We start from the raw sequence: 14,828 nt of genomic DNA, 5'->3' as shown, positions 1-14,828 counted from the left end.
ACACAAATATTAGAAGAGTTAGTTGGCTAATATCTTGAGTCCAACAAAGAAAAAACAATGCAGAAATATATTAGGTTTAATTTTATAAAAGTAATTTATACAGGATCACAATAAAGCTCAAGGGGAAGCTTTGAGTGTAGCTTTCAGAGTTAATAAAGTACAAGTTTGATAAATAGTTATCTATGTATATCTCATTTTTAAAAATTGCAGAATTTAAAGTGTTCATGCATAATTTGGTGAATTTTTTTCTAAAATTTATAGCTTTATGAAAATTTCTTCTCATTTTATACAAGTCAGAATACTCTCCAGTGATTCTAGTGACTAGATTTTGGGGGAAAAAGGAAAGAAGAAAGAAAAGGAAAGGAAAGAAACGGAAAGGAAAGGAAAGGAAAGGAAAGGAAAGGAAAGGAAAGGAAAGGAAAGGAAGGGAAAGGAAGGGAAGAAAGGAAGAAAGGAAGGAAGGAATGAAGGGAGGGAGGGAGGAAGGGGAAAACAATTAGTTGGAAGACAGAATTAGCTAATATTGCCAGTGTCTCAAGAAAGTGTACTTTTAGTCACTGATTTTACTCTAAACCTTTCATGAAATTATTAGTTCTTTTATGATCCCTAATTATGCCTCTATTTCTGTTTCTTTTCATCATATAAATATATACAATATAAAGAAAAATTCATGGAATTTACTTGTAGGGAGGAAAAATAATTTTCCGTTCATACTTCTGAGTTCTTGATTATAATAAAAGACTACTGTAATAAAAGATGATTAACAAGAAAAAAGAAACAAAAGTTTATTAGCATGATGTATACATGGAAGATAAGTAGGGGAAAATGAGTAACTCAAAGAGGTGGCTTAGAATTTGGCTTTTATAGCATCTTCATCAAGGAACAAATTTGTGAAGAAATGAGAGAACAAAGGAGAGTAGTTTTAGGCTTTCAAGGACAGAGATAAGGGCTAGTTAGTAAAAGTGTTATAAAGATTCTTCTGGTGCCTTCTCCAGGCTGATAGGGTCTAAAATTATCTCTAGGAATTAACCTTTCTCCTTCCTGGTAGAGAGAAGAAGAGGGACATCTTTGTAAATTTACGTCCTGCCTTTAGGCAAATAGAGGAAGGGCAAGAGGAATTTCTTGTATCTGCTTTTTCTCACTTACCTTTGATTCAAAATTACTCATATACCAAAGTGACATATTTTGGACTAGCATAATCTGATGCTCCTCACACTCTAGGAGAGGATGTAAGTGGTAGTCTTTTTTTTTTTTTTTTTTTAATCATTTAGGTCAGTTATGGGTTTTTTTTGCTTGCTTTTAAAATGCATAAACTTTGCCTCTGTGAATTATCTCAGATCAAAGCCAAATAGCATGTGATATCACTTTTATTCATTCATACTAGTGTAATTTAAAATTTTTTAACATTTTAAAATCGTTTTCTGGTCTTAGTTTTTTCAGCCAGTAGGGCTTTTCCCTTCTAAATTTAGTATTTATTTCATAGCAGTTTTATTTAGCATAATAATAAGTTAACCAGAAGATTTATCAGTAATATTTCATTTAACCCCTTTCATGCCTTGTTTCTAATCAAACACTATATTATTTTTTTTAACCAGATCCAATATCTCACCCACTATTGAAATAAATTTTATTTTAGGTAGGAAAGTGAATATTTAGTTAGAATAAGAAAGAAATCAGGGGCGCCTGGGTGGCGCAGTCAGTTAAGCGTCCGACTTCAGCCAGGTCACGATCTCGCAGTCCGTGAGTTCGAGCCCCGCGTCGGGCTCTGGGCTGATGGCTCAGAGCCTGGAGCCTGTTTCCCATTCTGTGTCTCCCTCTCTCTCTGGCCCTCCCCTGTTCATGCTCTGTCTCTCTCTGTCCCAAAAATAAATAAACGTTGAAAAAAAAATTAAAAAAAAAAAAGAAATCACAAATCACAAGTTTTAAAAAGCTAATATACTACATATAGAATCCAGAAAAAAAGGACATTATTTTTATTAATTAGTTTCTTGGTATGCCTCTGTAATACCTCACTGTTATCCCTTTACATTTTTTTGACTGCATATTTATTCTCTGATTACTTCTTCAAATGACAATGTTTTTAATATTCTATAAGAAGAATAGAAAAGTAATTCAGACTTTCCACTGGGATGCTTGACTTTTAAAAATATTTTGAAATAAGTATAGATTCACAGGAGGTTGCAAAGCAATTTATAGGGAAATCTCATGCTCTTGTGCCCTTCCCCCAGCCTTTGGTAAAGTTAACATCTTATACAACTATAGCACAACATCAAAGGCAAGAAATTGGCATAGATAAAACCCATAGAGCTTATTCAGGTATCATAGTTATATATGGACTCATTTGTGTGTGTATGTGTGTGTGTGTGTATGTGTAGGTGCAGCTCTATGCCATTTTATCACATATGTAGCCTTGCATAACCACTACCACCATCAATATATTCAACTGTACCTTATTGCGTTGTCCTTGTGTTATCTGGACACAGATATAACTATACCCATCTCTTCCACCCATCCCTAGCCTCTGGCAACCACTAATCTATTCTCCATCTCTATAATTATTTCATGAATGTCACATAAACCATACATTTTGTATCATTTTGAACCTGACCTTTTCTACTCAGTGTAATTTTCTTGAGGTTCATCCATGTTGATGTGTGTATCAATCATTTGTTCCTTCATTGTTGAGTAGTATTCCATTGTATTCCACAGTTTGTTTAACCACTCATCCATTGACTAACATTCGGGTAGTTTCAAGATTTTGGCTATTACAATGAAACTGCTATGAACATTGGTATATATGTTCCTATAAGAATAAGTCTCCATTTTTCTGGGATACATCCAAGAGTATATTTTTTTGGTTTATAAAAACATTTTGAGTTTTGAAAGGAACTACAAAACTACTTTCCAGAGTGGCTGTACATTTTGCATTCCCATTGGCAATGTATAAGTGACCCAGTTTCTCTGAATCTTTGCCAGAATTTGGTGTTATCACTATTTTTCATGTTGGCCTTTCTGATAGGTGTATAGTGATATCTTATTATGGCTTTAATTTTATTTTCTCCAATAGCTAATAATAGCAAAAATCCTTTTAATTGCTTGTCATCTATACATCCTCTTTGGCAAAATGTGCAAGTTTTTTCTAATTGAGTTGATTTGTATTTTTTAAATATCAAATTTTGCAAGGTTTTAATGTATTCTAGATGCAAGGTCTTTGCCAGATATGTAATTTGTAAATAATTCCTACTACTCTGACATTTGCTTTTTCATCCCATAAACAGATAGGAAATGTTTTACATTTGATGAGATTCAACCAACCAAACTTTCATTTTATGGATTATGTTGTTGGTAAGAAATCTTCCCCTAGTCCTGGGTCTCTGACAATTATTTCCTATGTTCTTTTCTATAAATTTTGTAATTTTACACTTATACTTTTTAACATTTTATACATATCTCTATAAAATTTGAAGGCTTCACATTACATTATATCTTATATTAAAGTCTATGATCCATTTTGAGCTCATTTTTGTGTAAGCTGTGAGGTTTTTTTTGCTGCCCACCTTTCACTGAATTACATTGACTCCTTTATCAAAAATTAATTGGGCATTTTTGTGGGGATCTATTTTTGGGTTCTCGTTCTATTCCATTGATTTATCCTTCCACTAGGATCATACTCTCTTGAATGCTGCAGCTCTATAGCAAGCTTAGCATTGGGAAGGATGATTCTCCCACTTTATTATTCTTTATCAATATTATTTTAAATACTTTAGGTCTTAAGTAAATTTTAGAATAATCTTATATATATCTACAAAAAAAAAAAAAAACCCTAACAGATTTTGATAGAAATTTTGCTAGACCTATAGATCTATTAGGGGCAAATCGACCTCTTTTACTATGTTGAGTATCAGCATTTTCTTTTTAAATTTTTTTTTTCAACGTTTATTTATTTTTGGGACAGAGAGAGACAGAGCATGAACGGGGGAGGGGCAGAGAGAGAGGGAGACACAGAATCAGAAACAGGCTCCAGGCTCTGAGCCATCAGCCCAGAGCCTGACGCGGGGCTCGAACTCCCGGACCGCGAGATCGTGACCTGGCTGAAGTCGGACGCTTAACCGACTGCGCCACCCAGGCGCCCCGAGTATCAGCATTTTCTAACTTTCAGCATACAAATCCTGTACATTTTTGTTACATTTATAACTGAATATTTCATTTTCTTTGGAGAAACTGTAAACATGTTTTTATATTTTGATTTCTACTTGCTTATTGTCAGCATATAAAAATACAATTGATTTTTGAGTATTGATATTGTACTTTGCAACATTACTAAATTCACTTGTTAATTCTAGGCTGTTGTGGGTGTTTTTTTTTTTTTTTTTTTGGTAGATTCCTTGGAGTCTTCTATGTACACAATTATGTCATCTTTAAATAGAGTTTTCTTTTTTTCTATCCAATGCGTATGCCTTTTATTTGTTTTTCTTATCTTATTCAGTGGCTAGACCTTCCAGTACTATGTTACATAAGAGTGATGATAGTGGCTATTCTTGCCTTATTTCCTATCATAGAGGGAAAATATTCAATCTTTCACCTTTAAGTATGATGTTAGAAATAGGTTTTTTGTAAATGTTCATCAAAGAAGTTGAGAAAATACCTCTTAATGGACCAAGAGTTTTTATCATAAATGGGTGTGGTTTTTTGAGATAAAATTTATGTAACATAAAATTAACCATTAGCCATTTTAAAGTGTACAATTTAGTAGCATTAAGTTGATAATATCGTGCAACCATTATCTCTACCTAGTTTCAAGACATTTTCCTGACCTCAAAGGAAATCCTAAACCAATTAAGCACTCATTTTCCCTTCCCCCAGCCCCTGACAACCACTAGTTAATTTTCTGTATTTATGGATTTACTTATTCAGGATTTTTCATATAGATGAGTCCATATAATATGTTACTTTTGTGTCTGGCTTATTTCACTTAGCATAATATTTTCAGAGTTCATCCATGTTTTAGGATGTATCAATACTTCATTTCTTTTTATGGCTGAATAATATTTTACTTTATAGATATATTATATTTTGTTTACCTATTCATCAGTTGATGGACATTTGTGCTGTTTCCATTGTTTGGCTATTGTGAATAGTACTGCTATAAATATTGGTGTATAGTATTTGAATATCAGTTTTCAATACTGTTGGATATATACCTAGGAGTGGAATTTCTGGGCAATATGGTAACTCTATGTTTGACTTGTTAGGGAACTGTAAACTGTTTTCCACAGTGGCTGCATCATTTTACATTCTCACCACAATGTATAAAGGTTCTAATATTTCCCAATCTTCATCAACACTTGTTATTTTCAAATGTTTTTATTGTGACTATGATAGATGGGTGTGGTGGTGTGACAGGTGCCAAATTTTGTTGAATATATCTTCTAGATCAATTGACATAATCATATAATTTTGTTCTGTAGTCTGTTGGTATGGAAGATTGCATTAATTGATTTACAAATATTGAACTATCCTTACGTACCTGGAATAAACCCACTTCATCACTCCATATTATTCTTTACATACATTGCTGGATTCAATTGGTTAAAATTTTGCTGAGAATTTTGCATCTAAATTCATGACAGATATTAGTGTGCTTTCTTTTCTTATCTAGTTCCAGTATTAGGATAATACTGGCTATATCAAATAAATTAGGAAATGTTCTCATTTCTTATAGTTTCTAGAAGGAATTGTGTAAAAGTGGTGTTAATTCTTTGAATGTTTTGCCAAAATCTCCAGTGAAGCCATCTGGGCCTAAGGATTCTTTTCTAATCTTTTATTACAAATTCAGTTTCTTTAACAGTAGGACTGTTCAGGTTATCCATACCATCTTTGATGAATTTTAGTAGTTTATGGTTTTCAAGGAATTCATCCTTTTCTTTTAAATTATCAAACTTATGAATGTAAGGTTGTTCAAAGTATTCCTTAATTAACTTATAAGGGCTGCAGGCTCTTTTGTGATATCCCCTCATTTAATTGCTGATATTGGTGATTTTTGTCTTCTTTATTTTTATCTTTATCAATCTTCTAGAAGCTTATCAATTCGATTGATTTTTTTTCTTACAACCAGTGTTTTCTGTTTCAATGATTTTTTTATATTATTCTTCTGTTTTAACTCTTGATTGAAATTCTGATCTTGATTGATTTTTTTTCTTCACTATTTCCTTCTTCTACCTTACTTTAGGCCTACTTTGCTCTTCTTTTTCTATTTTTTTTGAGTTAGGAACTCAGAGTGTTGATTTGAGATTATTTCTCTTTTCTAACATAAGCATTTAGTACTATAACTTTCCTCTCTGTAATGCTTTATCTGCATCCCACGATACTTGGTATGTTGTATTTTCATATTCCCTCAGTTCTATGTAATGTTTTTATTTTCTTTGGGACTTCTTGGACCATATTACTTAGTAGTCTGCTGTTTAATCCCGTGTTTGGAGATTTTCTCATTGCCTTTCTGTTATTGGTTTCTAATTTGACCCCACCATGAACAGAGAACATAATCTGATCTCAATTCTTTTAATATGCAGAAGATTATGATACTGGATATGGTCCAGTTTAATGAACATCCCATGGCTGCTTGCAAGGAATGTGCCTTCTGTTATTGCTGAATGGAGTTTTTTATAAATGTCAATTAGGTCTTGTTGTTGATGTTGTTTAATTCCATACCCTTGCTGATTTTCTGGCTAGTAATCCTGTCAATTGTTGATATTAGAGGATGGTGAAGTCCCAACTATAATTGTGAATTTGTCTATTCCTTCTTCCAGCTCTTTCGGTTATTGCTTGATGTATTTTGAAGCTCTGCTATTTGTAAACACACAAAGTTGCTACATATTCTTCGTAAACTGATCCTTTTATCATTATGTAATGTCCCTCTATGTTCCCAGTAATTTTTCTCTTCTCTGAAGTCCACTTTATCTGAAATTAATAAAGCCACTACTGTTTTTTTTGGATTCATATTTGTGTGATATATCTTTTTCAACCTTTTATTTTCAATTTAGATATTTCAGTGTAAAAAGAAAATAGTTGAGCCATTTCTTAATTATACTCTGCCATTCTCTTTTAATTGATGTATTTAAACTATTTACACATTAAAGTAATTATTGATATGTTAGAGCTTAAGTCTCTCATTTTATTACAAATGCTTTCTATTTGTGCTGTGCCTTATGTCTCTGTTGCTTGTTTTCTCCCTCCCTGTGGGTAACATCAATATTTTTTTAGAGTTCCATTTTGATTATTTGTAATGTTTTTAAGTTTATCACTATGTATAATTGTCCTAGTGGTTGCTTTATGTATTAATATGCACACATGTAACTAGCCACAACCTACTGATGTCAACATTTCAAATGAAGTATAAAAACTTTACCTCCATGTGGCCTGTGCCCTCCCCATTTTTTAGATATATTTTTCTTAAGTATTTCTTCTGTATACATTCAGCACATGAGATGGTGTCACATCTTTTCCTTTGGCCATAAAATATGTTTAAAGAAACTCATGAAGTGAAAAATAGTGTATTATGTTTATTTCTGTGTTTACACATTCTGTCTCTTCCTTTCCTTTCTGAAGGTGCTAGCCTTCTATTATCAGTTGCTTTTTGTTTGGAAAGCTTCCTTTAGCCCTTTTCCAAGAGTAGGTCTGTTAGAAACAAATTCTTTTAATTTCTCTTCATCCTAGAATACTCATCTCCTCTTCATTTCTAAATACAGTTTCAGCGGATATAGGATTCGTGGTTAATAGTTTTTTCTTTCAGAGCTTGAAAAATGCTATGCCACTTTCTTTTGTCTTCCACGGTTTCAAATGAGAAAACTGCTGTTATTTGAATTGGTGTTACTTTATAGGTAATATATCATTTTTCCATTTTTAAGAATTTTTCATTGTCTTTAGTTTTTATTAACTTAATTATAATGGATCTTGGTGTGGACTTGAGTCTTTCCTATTTGAGATTTTCTCACCTTCTTGAATCTGCGGATCTCTGTCTTTAGCCAAATTTGAGAAGTCTTCAACCATTGTTTCCTTCAATCCTTTTTCAGTCTCACACTCTTTTTCTTCTCCTTCTGGAACTCTGATAATATGAATGTTAAATCTTTTGTTATCATCCCACAGATCTCAGATGTTTTCTTAATTTTTTTTCAGTCTCTTTTCTCTCTGTTCTTCTGAGTAAACACTATTTAATTTAATTCAAGTTTACTGACTCTATCCCCCATGTCCACTCTCCATTATTAAGACCACCCAGCAGGGTTAATAACAATAATAATTAATAATAAATATAATAATATGAATATTATTGTAAATAATATTTACATATTATATAATATTATATATAAATATAATAGTATAAATATAATAATAATTATTACTTATACTTTTCAGTCCTATAATTTTGCAATTGGTTTTTGTAATTTCTATTTCTTCGCTCAGATTTTCCATTTCTTCACTTGTTTCAAAAGAATTTGTAATTGACTGCTGAATTACTTTTCTGGCATCTGCTTTAAAATCCGTATCAGATACTTCCAACTTCTTATTCATCTCAGTATTAGTATTTGTTGATATTCTTTTCTCATGCAGAGTGTGGTTTTCCTGGGTTTCAGTATGGCAAGTAACTTGTTTGTATTCTGAACATTTCAGTTTATGTTAGGAGACTCTTGATCCTATTTAATTCTTTTATTTTGGCAGATAGCCAACTTGTTTAGGTTTGGAGTATAGATTCTCACCAACTTTTGTGGTTTCAATAACAACTTAGTTTGCAGAGTCCTTGCAGTGTTTATTCTAGTCTTCTGGAACATCCTCTCAATTCCTGCTGCCAGCAACATATATGGGAATAAAACAGGCTTCTCTCAGCTGCCTTGTATCCCTTGGCCATCCTCTCCGTGTAGGGGTGTGGTGGGCTTGAACCTACTTATGTCACAGGGGAGATAAAGGTTGATGCTGTCCCTGTGGGTGTCAGTCTGCAAGCTGGTGCCCTGATTGGGAAGTGGGGTTTGGGATGGTCAAGGGCTTATTACTGTCACTGCTGCTAGTAAAATAGATAGCCAGCCCTGTGTTGTGAAACAGGAGATTTGGGCTCCTCACTAGGCCTCTGTTGTGCTTCTTCTTTCCCAGTATTTGGACGGAGAGAGCAGACTTTTCTTAGGATTTTTTTGTCTATGCCTATGGATGGTTTCAGATTGCAGGCCTTTCTTGGTCCCCAGTCCAAATGTAGGTGAGATGAAAACAAAACTAGGAAGCTCATCACACTGTCCTTCAAATACTGTAGTCTCTAGCCATTTTGCCTTCCTCCTTCCAGCTTTAAGAGTTATTTTACTGTTATCTGCTAGGTGATTTTCAGGATATTTAGTTGTATTTAGTTATAGGAGAAGGGCTGAGAAAAGGGAGTCTACAGTCTTGTTCCAAAATTGGAGCTATTCAACTTTTGTCCTGCAGGTGGAGCACATCTGCTGGGTAACGTTCACCTAGGAGATTTCATGTCTTCTCTGAAGTCCCTCAGTAGTTGCCGCAGATAGAAATAAGCCCAGACTAGTTACTCATGAATTGACCATAATTCCACTCCTCTCATTGTTCCATTCCTACAGAAGGTGACACTAGACTATAATTGACCTTACAGTGAAATGGTTGTAGAACAAGCTTTATACCTGAAGAAGTATTTAAATTATATCCTTAATACTTTTGCCTCGTACTGCTATTGGGAGGATATAAGCAATGTTTGTCATACTCCCTAGTAGATAGGACTCAGTAAATTACTAGTTATCATAACTGCTCATTATTCATTTAGCAAGTATTTATTAAGAACCTATTTGTGTCAGGAAATTACCTCTCCTCATAGAACATCGTAATTGGAATAAGAAAGACAATGGCCCACTAAAAAATAAGTAAACAAAAGTTATATCAAATAATTTGAATTTTCATATTCAATAAAGAGAATAGAGAATGGGAGGTTGCTTTGATTTGTCATGGAAAGCCTGTCTGAGGAGAAGACTTTAATTTCTGAATGACAATAGGGAACCAACCATAAAAATGGCCAAGGGAAGAGCATTTCTGGCAGGGGAAAACTAGAATAAAGACTGTATGAACACCTTGGCACAGCCAAGAAACAGAACGGCCAGGGTGACCACTGAGTCATGGCTAAAAGCAAGAACAGTTCAACATGACAACAAAGACGTAAATAGGGACCATGTCATGCAGATCCAGGTAGGAAGTTTCAGTTATAAAGATCAGGGAAGCCACTAGAGAATTATTAGCAAAACTAATTCAAAGGGATTCATTCTAATAAACAGTAATAAACATAAGCTTAGTTCCCTGCTGATGAACTCAATCTGAGTTTAGAGTCTGAAAGATGCATTAATTTTTCAGGCTTACCAGAACTCCACACTAGTTTTCAACTTAACAAAACTGTGGATCTGGATTATTCATTATATTATCTGGCATGAGGAACAATTCATATAATTTCGGGGAGCAGTCACTGATCATGATTTCTTCTATTTTACTTTATGATAAAATGACTAACATATTTTGAAGATTCATTAGTACACTGGTGGACCTTTATTCTACTGGGAGACTCTGTGGAGATGTCAGGCATCTAAGATGCTTTGAGTGCCTTTACCATATCACTAATGTGTGAATGAGGACAGAAGGAAATGGTGCCCACCATATAACAGTACACATGTAAAAGTAGTCCTAGACCCTCTTCTGTTTGACTTGCATTTTAATAAATTACTATGGCTAAATTAATTAGATGTAGCCTTCCTTCAAGAAAAATAATATCCTTCTCTATGCAGATGATTTTAAAATCATAACCCAGGATTTTCCCAGAGTCCATAAAGAGTTAGAAGAAGGGTTTAATTTATACCCAGGTCTCTTCTTCTGGTGGGATTTCATTTTATTGCCTTAAAATTAAAGAATGTCCTGACTAACTCAGCTCATCCCAACCAGAAATATTCATGTCATGTAGGCATAGTGTTTCCAAATTATAATTGTTCTACTGCTGAGAAATCATCTTGCTTTTTCCAGATATGAATGAAGCACAAGCAGAGCACATTCTGAACAGCTGTAAGTTCGAGACTACCCCTGTGATGTTTGTAAATCAAATGCTAAAATTCAAAATACCGCTAGAGTTTCTCTATCCCCAGGTTTACTATTTCCCAAAAGTATGAAATATCTCTGAATAGATACATGATTTAACACTCTGTAAGAGGAAAAATTATTATTAATAATAATTGGCCATGCCTATATGGGCTCCTTGGAAATAACTTACTATTCCTCACAGAATGTTTCCCTGATAACTTATTTTAACAATTCCCTATCATTTTATTGTATTTATTCTTATTTGGCTCACTTTGTTAAAGTAGAAAATTTTGCTTAGAATTAAATAACACCCATTAATTTTAATATGTGAATTTTGATACATTTGGGTAATGGCTATAATATTAGGTATTTTAAATGTACCAGAGGTACTTTTCTGCAATAAGTAGCATACATTGTGCACTCAAAATTGTCAACGATCATGAAGTAAACTGTTGCACATAAGAAAATGACCTAGTAAGATATGAAAAAACAAACTTTAAACTGAAATTGCTTTAAATGCACTAGGGAGGATATTAAATAGTTTATTTTTTAAGTTAATCCTTTTTCAATTTGAATGATCATTATTCTATTACATAATTTTGATTAATTTTTTGAAGGCAAGACAAACTTATAACTGTTTCCATCTTTATGTGCTAAACATGCCTTGACATGTTTAAAACACTGTTTATAAATAACCATCTTATAGCTACACTTGTTGCGAGCGCAGCATAATGATAGAGAAGTTGAATCTCTATAATGTACAGCTAATGCTAATGTAACATTGTGTGTCAACTAAAATGAAACAATAAAATAAAATAAAATAAAAATAAAACAAAACAAAACTATCTTATTTCCTTCTGACAGGTTGTGGTAGAGGGAGAGAGTTTCCATCCATGGAACGAATTGCTGAAGGTTATCCTGCAAAAAGAGCTGATTGGCCATGGCAAGCCAGCCTGCAAATGGACGGCATCCATTTCTGTGGCGCGTCTTTGATCAGTGAGGAGTGGCTCCTGACTGCTGCTCACTGCTTTGACATGTAAGTCCTCAGTCTATACCAGCAGGATGACCAATTTCACCTTCTTTTCTTACCTTCATCTCTCATAATTCTCAAAAATTTTTCATTCTTTTATGAGCACCTTAGGCCTCCCACGGGAACTCAACATTGTGAAGCAGGCTTAGGAAGAAATGACAGTAACTAAAGAATAGTAGAAAAATTAGAGAATCTTCAGCTGCAACTGGAAATATATTCCCCAGCAATCCTAATGTAACTAAGAACAAGACAACACTTCAAAAGTTAAGCACACTCACCAGTTTTCCTAAGATATATTGTGGATTTTTTAACTCTGCTAATAGTACCCTGATGCACAAATTTACATCAGATTATCCTACATGAATGTGTTTAGTCCTGCACTTTAATTATATCTTTTTTGAAGATGTAACATATGGGATACATGGAGATAATAATGAGATACAGTAAATCTAGTGAAATTCATATCAAGTGGGAAAATATTCTGAGTAAAATGTTAACTAAAAATAAAGGATGACAAAACAATCAACATATAAAGTGTGCCTCCAAGTTGACACCTCTCCCTCTCCTTCTCCCTCCCTTCTCCCTTTCTTTCTCTCTCAATAGCTATACATACATTTATATTACTGCATGCATATGGGGGTATATATGTGCATGGATGTGTACATATATGGGCACATAAGTCTAATTTTTTATTTATTTATAGGCTTTTCAACTACTTTGTATTTCTTTCATAATCAAAACTAGCAATAATATTTTGTTTCCTTTAGAAAATACAAACTCCCCCTCAAGGGGAGTAAGCCACCTTAGAATGGGGAGGCGGGGTGGATTTGTATCACCTAAATGAAGCAGAGCAATCCTGGGGGAGATACCTCAAGTAGAGTGGGAAGACCCCGATCAACTATCACCTTAAACAATTTTCTTTTCACTTTTTTCTTTTTTTTAATTTATTTTTTAAATTTGCATCCAAGTTAGTTAGTATATAGTGCAACAATGATTTCAGCAGTAGATTCCTTCACCTTAAACAATTTTCCCTTCTACCACCTCTATGTCCTATGCTTATTCGGAGTCCTGGGCAACTTTAGATCAGAAATGAACCAACTGTAATACTTTTAATCTGTGATCAGTTACAAAAACCCCAAACTCTGGATGGCTAGTTTTGGAACAACTCTCAGCCCTCCTCTGATGAGAAGAAAGATACAATCAATTATCATTCACAACAACTATGCTACCCATAAGCATGATGACGACATTGCTGTGGTGAAGCTTTCCACCCCCGTCCTCTTTTCCAATGATGTGGGCAGAGTCTGTCTCCCAGATGATACTTTTGAAGTCTTGCCTCAGAGTCCAGTGTTTGTCACTGGATGGGGAGCATTAAAAGCTAATGGTGAGTATCTCAGTAAAAAGAACTAAGCAAAAAATGCAAAGCTGTCTTCCATTTGAATGCAGATATAAAATAAGATACAATTTCAAAATATTGAATGTAAGAGATGAAATCAAGATGTCCCATGAAAAATATCACAAAACAACAAACAAAAAAACCAGATATGGTGACTTATGGCAACTTTGGCTATTACTATTAGACAGTATCTATGTTTAATGCTTTCTTTATGGGCTATTTTAGTTATAATTTTACAGCTAGTTATAACTTCCTTTTCAAAAATTATTAAGGCATATTTTTTCATATCATTTACTTCTTTGTTTCTGTCTCTTTTTTGTATTAAAAAAATTTTAATGTTTATTTATTTTCGAAAGAGAGAGACAGAGACAGAGAGATAGAGCATGAGCAGGGAAGGGCCAGAGAGAGAGGGAGATGCAGAATCCAAAGCAGACGCCAGGCTTGCAGCTGACAGCACAGAGCCCAACACAGGGCTTGAACCCACAAACTGTAAGATCATGGCCTGAACCAAAGTTAGACGCTTAACCAACTGAGCCACCCAGGAGCCCCGTGTTGCTGTCTTTTACATGTAGAGATTCTGCCATGGCTGCATGAATCTTAAAGTATGTGATTTGTGAGCAGTAATAACGATAAATTTCTGTAATGTGTCATACAACTAAACAAAAACAGACTTAAGCAATTTTTTTAAGTAAACAATTTAAATGTCATGCCTGATGCTAACTATTAAATGGGACCTTTCTGATCCATGTATCTATGGAGCAGGTTTTAAGCCTCAGGATTTATACAGTTCAAAAGTACAACATTTTACTACATTTAATAACACACAATACACTGCAAAGATAGATCTTCAGATCTTGATAGGAGTCTCTGTTTCTACCTTTCTTAGGTGAGCAATTTACATATAGTTTAAGCAGCCTTTGAATTTCTGATTCTTGTTCCAGTCTCTTGTTAAAAAGTTATAGTCTTATTTATGTACTTGCTCCAAAGATAGCTTTTATGTACTAAGTCTCTGTCACTTCATTTTTATAGAAATCTGCTTCCCTTCAATATGAACTCCAAAATTCTGATGTTGGGTCCAGGTTGTTATACTGTCATTATAATCTGAGAGTTCTTTTCCTCATCTTGGGGGATCTGCCTTGTTCTATAGGCAATGGTGATGAGAACAAAGAGGAATCAAATCCTTTGGGATTAGAAGGCCACTATACTGACTAGAGTAGAAATGGAAAGCATCTAGCACTAGGGCAATACCACTACACTTCCTCTAGACCCTAATTAAACTTAACACCACCCCCTCCCAGAGTAGTA

The 14,828-nt window shown here is 34.0% G+C and overlaps 1 protein-coding gene across 1 annotated transcript in view; it reads left to right on the top strand.

The window, feature by feature from the left end:
• The window catches only part of LOC124521069 (transmembrane protease serine 11G-like), a 52,263-nt gene that overhangs the window by 32,337 nt on the left and 5,098 nt on the right, over positions 1 to 14,828 (top strand). Inside the window, exons 7-9 of the mRNA XM_047092249.1 lie at positions 11,044 to 11,082; positions 11,962 to 12,133; positions 13,252 to 13,511. Of these exons, the coding sequence (XP_046948205.1) occupies positions 11,044 to 11,082; positions 11,962 to 12,133; positions 13,252 to 13,511 (471 nt within the window). The remainder of the gene's footprint in view (positions 1 to 11,043; positions 11,083 to 11,961; positions 12,134 to 13,251; positions 13,512 to 14,828) is intronic.

This window comes from Lynx rufus, unplaced genomic scaffold (genome assembly GCF_022079265.1).
Source record: "Lynx rufus isolate CCGP_SWC_20201006 ecotype Redwood Valley unplaced genomic scaffold, mLynRuf1.p SCAF_3, whole genome shotgun sequence".
In the NCBI taxonomy this organism is placed as follows: Eukaryota; Metazoa; Chordata; class Mammalia; order Carnivora; family Felidae; genus Lynx; species Lynx rufus.
The sequence above is the reverse complement of the archived record's forward strand: the minus strand, read 5'-3'. Positions and strand labels throughout refer to the sequence as shown.